This window comes from Terrapene carolina, unplaced genomic scaffold, assembly GCF_002925995.2.
Source record: "Terrapene carolina triunguis isolate 2854851 unplaced genomic scaffold, T_m_triunguis-2.0 Scaffold229, whole genome shotgun sequence".
Lineage (NCBI taxonomy): Eukaryota > Metazoa > Chordata > Testudines > Emydidae > Terrapene > Terrapene triunguis.
The window spans coordinates 1,043,796-1,053,456 of record NW_020664580.1 but is presented as its reverse complement, the minus strand read 5'-3'; the positions used below and the strand labels follow the sequence as shown (position 1 = coordinate 1,053,456).

The 9,661-nt window shown below is 39.2% G+C and overlaps 1 protein-coding gene across 1 annotated transcript in view; it reads right to left on the bottom strand.

Moving 5' to 3' along the window:
* Positions 1 to 1,648: 1,648 nt before the first annotated feature.
* TRIP13 (thyroid hormone receptor interactor 13) overlaps positions 1,649 to 9,661 on the bottom strand; it is a 37,262-nt gene continuing 29,249 nt past the window's right edge. The window contains exons 10-14 of the mRNA XM_026656365.2: positions 7,015 to 7,121; positions 4,648 to 4,801; positions 3,973 to 4,085; positions 2,644 to 2,713; positions 1,649 to 2,049 (exon numbers count right to left, since the gene is read on the bottom strand). Of these exons, the coding sequence (XP_026512150.1) occupies positions 1,954 to 2,049; positions 2,644 to 2,713; positions 3,973 to 4,085; positions 4,648 to 4,801; positions 7,015 to 7,121 (540 nt within the window). The 3' untranslated portion in view covers positions 1,649 to 1,953. The remainder of the gene's footprint in view (positions 2,050 to 2,643; positions 2,714 to 3,972; positions 4,086 to 4,647; positions 4,802 to 7,014; positions 7,122 to 9,661) is intronic.

Below are 9,661 nucleotides of genomic sequence, written 5' to 3'. Positions count from 1 at the left end.
CGTGCCGGTAATACATTTTAACGTTTTAGAAGGTCTCTTTCTATAAGTCTATAATATATAACTAAACTATTGTTTTATGTAAAGTAAATAAGGTTTTTAAAATGATTAAAAAGCTTCATTTAAAATTAAATTAAAATGCAGAGCCCCCCGGACTGGTGGCCAGGACCCGGGCAGTGTGAGTGCCACTGAAAATCAACTCGTGTGCTGCCTTCGGCACGCGTGCCTGGATTAGACTATCTCCTTAGCCAGGAGAGGGACAAGACCTATTGACTTGAAAGGAAATTTTCTGTGTTCTAAAGCCCTGAACAGAGAAATAAGCTCTCTGCCTATCCTTAAGAGGGGCCCAGAAGCAGAACAGAGTGCAGTGATGGCTGAGACTCCAGCCAGATGTAGGGACACTGAAGCAGATGTGGTGCACTGCCAAATCTATAACGGCCACCCCGGAGGGAAATGCCCAAGTAGAGAGTAAGAAAGCTGCTTGGGAGGTGACAAAGGTAACTACAGGATGGAGAGGGGACTTCTTCCTGCGGTCTGACTACTTAATCATCTGTGAAAATGCAAAAGACCCGACCTGGGTAGCGATCTTCATTAATCAACCAAAAAAAGTCAACTTTGAATTCTTATATAGCCTGAGTTGAAAAGTTCTGTATAATTGTTTAATGCAGTTTACATCATACAGAGTTCATCATTATGAACAATTCATGACAATGGAGTAACTCATCCATCTCATGAGAAATGTATAACATTGATTAAACATGTACAAACAGAAATGAATGACATACAGTCATTAAACCATATTGTGGTAGCAGTAGTTATGAAGTATGTTAAAGTGGTAATGTCAACTTAAAATCTAGTCAATTAAAAAAGTTAAAAATAGTTTCCAGGTACTACAGCTGCCCTTGTTTCCCTGGGCCAATTTCCTATTTAAATGTTACTGTTCCACCTGTTATGTGAAAATTGCAAACAAATGATCTGTTTCACCCGATGTCAGTTAAAGTGCTGACAAATACATAAAATGAACTGAAAAAAGAGAATTTTTTTCTCTATTAAAGTAATATTAGAGATTACATGTAGCGACTAGGTAAACAAATAGAATTCTTACATTGTTTCACTTTCTAAAGAGAGTCAATGTTTTTCTTAGCTTTTGCCCAACAAAATGTCTTTCCCATAAATTTTGTAATTTAGGTACATAAAACAAATTCTTTACATGTTTATAAACAACTATCTGCATAAGTTCTACACAAGGTGGTCTTCGGCAAATACAGTGTACTTCTTTGCACTGATAAAGGCTAAAATTCTAAAAGACAACTATGAAAACTTGCCATATTTGATCTTAAAAAAATGTTAAGATAGAGTAGGATTTTCAAAAGTTTTGTCTCTGTTCTCATGAAGTCAATGGTAAAACTCAATGGCTGTTTCAATGTGAGCTGCTAGGCTGCCACTGAGTGCTTTCAAAAATCTTACCCATAAATTTTTCCTGTTCATTTTTTTTAGAGATGTAAGTAGTAAAAAATTTTGCATTACATATTAGAACCAGAGACCTGACAATTTACATTCTTTATGTTTTAAAAAAAGAATTAAAACTGAAAGAGAACAAATGCTGAATACACATATATAAAAGTTTTTATGGTTAAGAAACAAAACAGAATTGTGATAAACATTTTTAATAATTACAAGGAGTAAAAGGTCATTCTAGAAATTAAACAGTTTTGAAGTGTATCCAAGACTGGAGTTTGAAATAAAGCTTTTGAACAGGTGCACTGTAAACATTCTTGATATTTACAAATCAAGTTTTTGAAAAAATACTAGATCACCTGAGTTTCTTAATCCAAATTTAGTCAATCTCTATACATGGAACAAAAGGTATGTGGGTGGTGGTGAAGAATGTGGTTTTCAGTGGTAACAAGGAACACATCATAGAGACTAGACAGTTGTGGAACAGTAACAAGAATGTCAAAAGCAGTCTGCAAGTTTCTTTCTTTCTTCAAATTGTTTGTCCACTACAAGTGAAAGAGCCTGAAGAAACACTGCCATTGTAACGTTAGGACACTGGAAGCGAAAAAGAAAAAATCTTTGTCAAATGTCTCAAAGAACAGTAGGTGGCATAATGCTCTACAGACAAAAATACCTGAGAGGAGAGAAAAAATTAGCTCCACGTTTATTAGCATTTTCCAAATGCTGTACAACAGCTATGGGATTCTGCACCAGTTAGCACAGGGGAACCTAGGCCAATCTGAGCAAATTCTTGGGTTTAATCAATATCATGACTGTAAATTCACCTCACCAAAATCCAACAAGCTATATTACTGTATGAAAATGTGACAGACCGCATCAAAACGTACAGAACTACTAAAGGAAATTAAATTACAAAGAAGCAATATTGATGTTGTGTCATGATATAGGAGTTACTGGCCACATCAATCCTGCCTTCGTAATTGCAAAATATGCAAATATGTAGTTTCTCTTAACCTCTTTTTAAATAATGAGGTAGCACAAAATGGTTGCAGTCCAGCCAGGAGCAGACCCAATGTAATTCAAATTAAGAGTTTTTTTGTTGTTTTTTTTAAATAGGCCCACTCAGGAGCTTCCGCCAAAGTGGCTTCCCAACACACCTAAATAAAAAGCAAAATAAAATAAACTTACTTGAATATAAAGTGCATGTGCTAGAAAAGGAAGTTTCCTCAGGACACGGCCACTAAGTCCTTCACTTTTCCTACAATGAAGCAGAGATGTGCATACTATTATTTTGCTAAATGCTAGATCTCCCTTCCAGAAATTAAGAGGTTTGCTTTTGGTGGTTCTGCCAGGAATCTCTCTACAGAGAAACTCAAATTATTGCTAGTTAGCACTATGTAGCACTGGGAGAGAAAATACAAATCTTTCATCCATTCTTTACCTGTTATGTCTGTAATAATCCTACAAAATATTTTACTTTCATGGGTATTACTTTTACAAATAAATAAATATATACACAGATATATATATATATACACACACACACAGGGAGCTATTCAAAAATGCCCAATTGACATACACCAAGAGGCTGTCATTTGTTAATGCTAATTTCTGTTACTGTCCCTATCATTTTATGGAATAACCCAGACAAGTCTACTGTGTTCTGAACACCATAGTTCACTGTTTGAAAGGGCAATATTCACTATATACTGGATATACTGTCGCTTTAAGGAAGACTTTTCTGACCCTTCTGCAAGGGTACACTTTCAAATTCTTTTACTGCTCTGATATTTTGTTTGAACTCTGTTAAGACCCCCACAAAAATCAGAAAAAAATTGCTCAGTGTGAAAACACCAATAATCTGCTTTTTATTATTCCACAGATTTTCACATTGTGGTAAAATCTGTCCCATTAGTCCTCTTAGCAAAAAAACAAATAAAAATCAAACCAAAGTAAATGCAAAAAACTATTCATCATCATCCTCTCCCACACCTCTGCCCATTTCTTAATTTGTGTTTCCAAAAGGTGACCTCCTGGTGAACTACTGCGATCTCTCAGCATCCTCAGATGCGATGAAAGCCAGAGCTGTTCATGCTGAATTGTGGCCACTACAGCCGTAGGCACACCTCACTAGCCCAAGGAGGGATTTGATGGGAATTTAAAAGAGCAAAGCAGGAGGCAGGGATGGCATAAGATCATGCAAATTCTTTTTATAAATTTTGAGATCCAGGAGGATAGAAACAAATGGTGCTTGCAAAAAAAATTCCCATGTTCACTGGTGAACACTGAAAAATTTTACAATTGACCACATTTGAGAATTTGCAACAACAATTAAGAAACTGGGAGGTTTCAGAACTCTAGCTGTTGCTAATATATCCAACTACTTTAGAAATAGTTCCACAAATTACTTTTACACACACACACACACACACACACACACACACACACACACACACTTGAGCAGAGTTGCTCACTTTGTACATAACATGGATGAATCAATAAATCTTAAAATCTTACCTTGCAATTTCTTTTAATACAAGACTCAGCCGTGACACATTATTTTCTACATAACCAATCATCTCTAACTCTCTGAGTGTCAGCAGCTGCTGTCGAGGATATATTATCTGACGCTAATAAAAAGAAAAATGATATTTGAAAGGCGCAACCGCAGTTCTATTCTGAAATGAGACTATGAAAATGGCAACTTCTTACTCAACAGTTTTGCTCTTTGTATGTTTTCAGAATAACTACTGACTCCAGTGACAAATACTGTATGTTTTACACTGCTACGAGAAGGACACTTCAAACAACTTTCCCTAACTAATCCTAGATCAACCCTTAATTTTAAACGATTTATAACTGCTTACAGATTTCAGCAGTAACATAGAACCAGAAAAGCAGAGTGTGTTACGGTTCATTTACCACACTGGCTGGCAGAGACAGATTGAGGAACTATTATGGGGGCTAAGGGTGGCATTTATACCCGTGGTCAGTGCAATGGGTCTGTATGTGCCCCTTGGTCTATAGATACGGCTTTAAAAAGTTGTGTGGCTGTGTGGACTACAGAGTGGCTCAGTAGAGGCGATCTCAAGAAGGAGAAATAAGATAACATTTGTATACTATTATTGTTAGCATTTATGCAGTTATTAAAATAGGACACCTAAGTTAAGAATCTTACTTGCAAAATTTTACCTTCATCAGTTCTTCCAAGCAAGAAAAATATATTCTGAATACTGCTGCAGCAGATGGAGGTCCAATATATTGCTTTATATCAGCCCTGTCTACAAAGGCTGTGTCAATTTTCTCTGTAATATTTGAAGTAGTCAAGATTACAACATTGGGATACCTTTAAAACACAGAAAAAAAGAGACATCATTTCTATCACTTACACGTAAGAATCATCCCTCCGGGGCATGGCAAAGTGACTGTTTCTCTTCTATGTCATGACTGTAAATTTGGTCCAGATCAGAAGTGGCCAACTTGTTACTGTTGGAGAGATGTTAAGTGAAATGATTTGGAGGTCTCAATTTATAGTGAACATATTCCACACAAAAGCACTTTTGTCAGCAATTTTTCTAGAGATCCCCTGAAAACTGAACTGTATGTTAGCCTGGAAAGGAACCTCTTCCAAAATAGCACTGAGGTATAGTCAGGTGGGATAAAGTTTGCACTGCTGCTGCCCATATTGTCTTGTGCTTGAGGTACAGGACTTTAGTTTCCAGTACTATCGAATCAAGCCTATTTTTATAAATACTAATTTCACTTGAAAAAAAAAATCAAATCTTTTTAATTTGCACTTTTTGTCTAGCATATATTCTGTTTTAGTCCAACGGTAATTACCCTAATTTGCCTCCACATTGAAGAATGAACTTTTAAAAAATTTAGAATTATGTAATATTTCAGTTAAAATTTTTACCAAAGAATTCCCACTTTCAGTGAATTTCTTAATAAAAATGTATTTAAATTTTTTTTATTTAGTTTTTAATTTGTTGGGTAAGGAAGACAGCTGCTTCCATGTACCACTCTCCTTCCACAGCCCAGCCAGAACTTCGAAAGCACAGGTAAGCTGAGGAAATATGGAACAGAGATATCTACCTTTACACAATTCTCAGCCTATTAATCCAAAACCCATTGACTAAATTATTTAGTTAATAGTGAAATAAGAAAATTAGCTACTGCATATTTTGTCCTTCTTTCTCATGAATTAGTGCAGATACCCCCCAAAACACTTTGAATTTTTTAAGAATTTAAAGTAATTAAGCACTCCTGAGTATGTTTTTAAGATGCCTTGCACATGTAAGACAGTGTAAGGCAGTAACAAAAAATGGATTATAATAGGCACTATATTATAATAATTAAAATTACTCAACTTCTCATGGATGCACACAAATGTAGAATTTGTGTTTTAAAATTTTGCATGTCTGTTTTTATTAAACCCAAGTAAAACATAATATTGAAATACTTCACTTGGCTAGCACACAATACAAACACTCAAGATGTTCTGCATTTCCATTCATTTTTTCCTTCAAATTTATTCATAAGCCCAAGGAAACAGACATTTCAAAAACAAATCTAAATGGGTAAGGTCAGAATTATTTAAATTAATGACCCTACCAAAAGGAAAGACTCTCCCTTCCACTCAAGCCACTGTGAGAAAAATCCTGCAGGTACTGATAGGGCTTGCTCCTTGACCTCAAGCTCAAAGTTGGACTGTGGCGGACCTAGGTAGAGGGCCCCCCCAACTAAGATTCAGTAGCAAATCAAGGTTGCCCTATTCCCAGATATACATCTAGGGACTGTCAGCATCCCAGGTTTTGAATCAGATTGTGGATAAGAATCAATCTCTACCATAGCAGGGCCCAAACCATAAAGGAATGTGAACCGACCCTGGGAACTAACTGAAAGCCAGTGCAATCAAAGCGTACTGGTGCAATATGCTCTATATGAGACAGGCTGCTAAATAAGCAGGCACTAGCAGACCTGCGAGTGGTCTCAAAAGCAATCTCAAAGAGATTACATTACAATAAACCAATGTATAGCTGGCAAAGGCAAGGATAAGTGTGGCAAAATCTAAATCAATCAGGAAAGGTCAACATCTCTTTGTCTTGCCAAAGAAATATTGAAAAAGCATTCTTGGCTATGGCTGTTCTTTAGATCTACAACCAGAAACGGGTATGGATCCAAAAATATGACCCGATGACTAAGCCTCAGAGCAAGAAAAAAAGCACTTTTCCTCAGTTAAAGCAGCAGTTGTCACCATCATCAAACAGAAGTTATTTCTCTTAACTTTAAAGCGTGGGTAGACAGTTAACTCCCATGACTCACTTAGGTATGTCCATCACAACTCCTCTTCTCAGTAGGCCTGGCTAGTTTCAAATTCAGCACAATTTAACTAGTCAAAGATTTTTGGATTAAGGTTCTAAATGAGAATTGCGTAAAGCCAGATACTGGAATCTGTAATCATTTATCTACATATGTTCAATATTTTTGAAATTAGACCCCAACTTGGAAATTCCTAGTGGCGATTTGCTGTGGTAATATGGCTACTATGAATGTTACCTTTTAATTTGATCTATTTGTGTCAATACAGCATTCACCACACGGATAGCATCTGAAGGCTCTGTGCCTGCTCGGAAAGCACTACGAGCTGCTGTGAGACTTTCAACCTGTCCCCAAAACAAACAAAAAGGTTAGAGTTAGAGAGCTAGTATAATGCACTTTGGTGATAAGGAGGTGGTGAAATGATCCAGGCAATACATTTTCAAATTGCTGGGAATCTACTCGGACATCGGTAGTTTCTCTGAAATTTTCTTTGTGGATAGGAACTTGTGCATGGGGAGGATGGTTGTTGACAGGAAGGTCTGGGTAGAATGTGGGAAAGGAGGCTGCGGAGATCACTGCTTTCAGGGAGATTGGATCAAGGAGGAAGGACATCAGAGAAATGTACTTAAGACATAGGTATTGCCATACTGAATGAGATCAGTAAGTCTGTCTAGTTAAGTATCCTGTCTGAATGGAGAGTACCAGACTGTTCCAAGGAAGGTGCAAGATGCACATTAAATGACGATCATGGAGTAATTTGGAATTTTATGTTTCTTCTTAATCCTGCTCAGTTAGTGGGTTAGTTGATGCTCTCAGGCACTTAGGTTTAAATTTTTAACCTCCCAACTATTTTTTTTAACCCTATTAAGCCATTCGTCTTAATTAAAGCTAAGATTTTAGCATGGATATTTTTAGTAAAAGTCATGGACAGGTCATGGGCAATAACAAAAATTCACAGAAGCCCGTGACCTGTCCCTTACTTTTAATACAAATATCCCTGACAAAATGTGGAGGGCGGAGGGTCCAGCACCTGCAGTGGCTGGGAGCTCTGGGGTCCCCGACACTGCGTACTGAAGCCCCCTCTCCTCCCCAACACACACAGCTCAGAGCTCCAGGAAGGAGTGGGAGGGCACCACCCGCAGCAGTTAGGATCTCCAGTGGATGGGGGGCACAGCTAGGCAACTGTGGGGGATCCCCTGCCACCTGCAGCAGCTGGGCGCTGCAGGGTCCCGCTGCTGTGGCTGGGAGCTGCAGGGTCCCCGTTTCCCAGCAGCTGGGAACTCCGGTGGACCCCCACCTTCCATTTCAGCTGGGAACTCTGGGGCTCCCTGCTGCACAGCGGCTGGGAGCTGCGGGGGCCCACTGCCAGCTGCAGCTGTGAGCTTCCCCGGGGCTGAAGCAGAAAATGTCATGGAGGTCTCTGGAAGTCACAGATTCCATGACTTCCGTGACCTCCCTGACATAATCGTAGCCTTAGTTTTACTGATACCTTGTGGCAGTGAATTCAACAGGTGCATTATGTGAGGAAGCATTTCTTTTTGACATTTTTAAATGTATTGCCTGTGTTTCATTGGATGTCCCCCTTATGTTTGGACTATGAGAAAACGTAAATAAGAGTCCCTGATGGACTCTACAGCATTCATTGTTTAATATGCCTCTATCATGAACCCTGTTATTCATCTCCTCCCTTAACTAAATGCTAATATTTTCAGTTCCCCATTACATGAAAGTCTCTCCATGTCTCTTATGTTTGTTTTGAATGCCTTTATTTCTGTTATTTTTGTGATGCGGGGACCAGAACTGAACAAGTATTTGAGGCATACAATCAATTTGTATAACGGCAAGATATTTCAAGATTATTTACTATCCAAGTTCTTATATATTTAACATTTTGCTTGCAATTTATCACCACTGTGCACTGAGCAGAAGTTTTCATTGAGTTGTCTACAACAATGCCTAGGTCTTTGCACTGAGTTATTAATGTAATTTAGAATCCATCAAAGTGCACAATCAGGGCTGTACAGAGGTTTTGGGGGACCTGGGATAAAATCTGAAAATAAGGCGGCCCCCCATCCTTCCAAAAAAAGTTACCTCTGAGAGGAGGGTGATTTGAAAGTGAGCCTGCCCTACACTCACCCCACAGTAGCTGCCCATGTCTTACTGGGCTGGGCCTGGCCCCACACTCCGGGTATCGTGATCCAGTGCAGCGGGTCATGGTAATACTAACGTTTGGCTTAGCTGCCCCTCCATCATGATGGATGGGTGGCTGGGCCAAACCAGAGTAGTGCTGTAACCCTTTGTGCAGGTCACAATGGCACTGTGGGGTCTCTCTCAAATGGGGCACCCAGGGCAAACTGTCCCTTTCACCCCTCACTCTGGGCAGCCTACTATACAATTAGTTCAATGTACTCCTTCAAATTTCTTCTACCTTGCATTAATATAGAAACATCAATGTAGACATCATGCTGCCCAATAATTTAGCATTTCAGAATGTAACATTAAAAGACAATCTGTCCTGAAAATCTAAGTTTTGACAGTGCAGTCCTGTCGAAATGCTCAAAGTGTGGGGCTCAATGTGGTTATTGGGACACAATGAAGGACTGGGATTTAGAGGGGCTGTCTAGCAAGGGAAGTGGATGGGACTATGCGGGCAGTCTTGGCTGCTGGAACCAGGTTTCTTGCCCTCTCGTTCCCCCGCTGCCACAGATGTAGCCCAACCAGCAGTTACTCTCCTCTGCTGGGGAGGCCAGTAGGGAGTGTGGAGCAGAAAACTGCACCCTGCAATAACTGATCCAGAACCTCCTGCTGACTGTTCAGCACAACCCCAGGGCACAGAGCCCATCTGGCTTCCCCTGCCAGACAGAACCTGCACCAGGGAAGCACA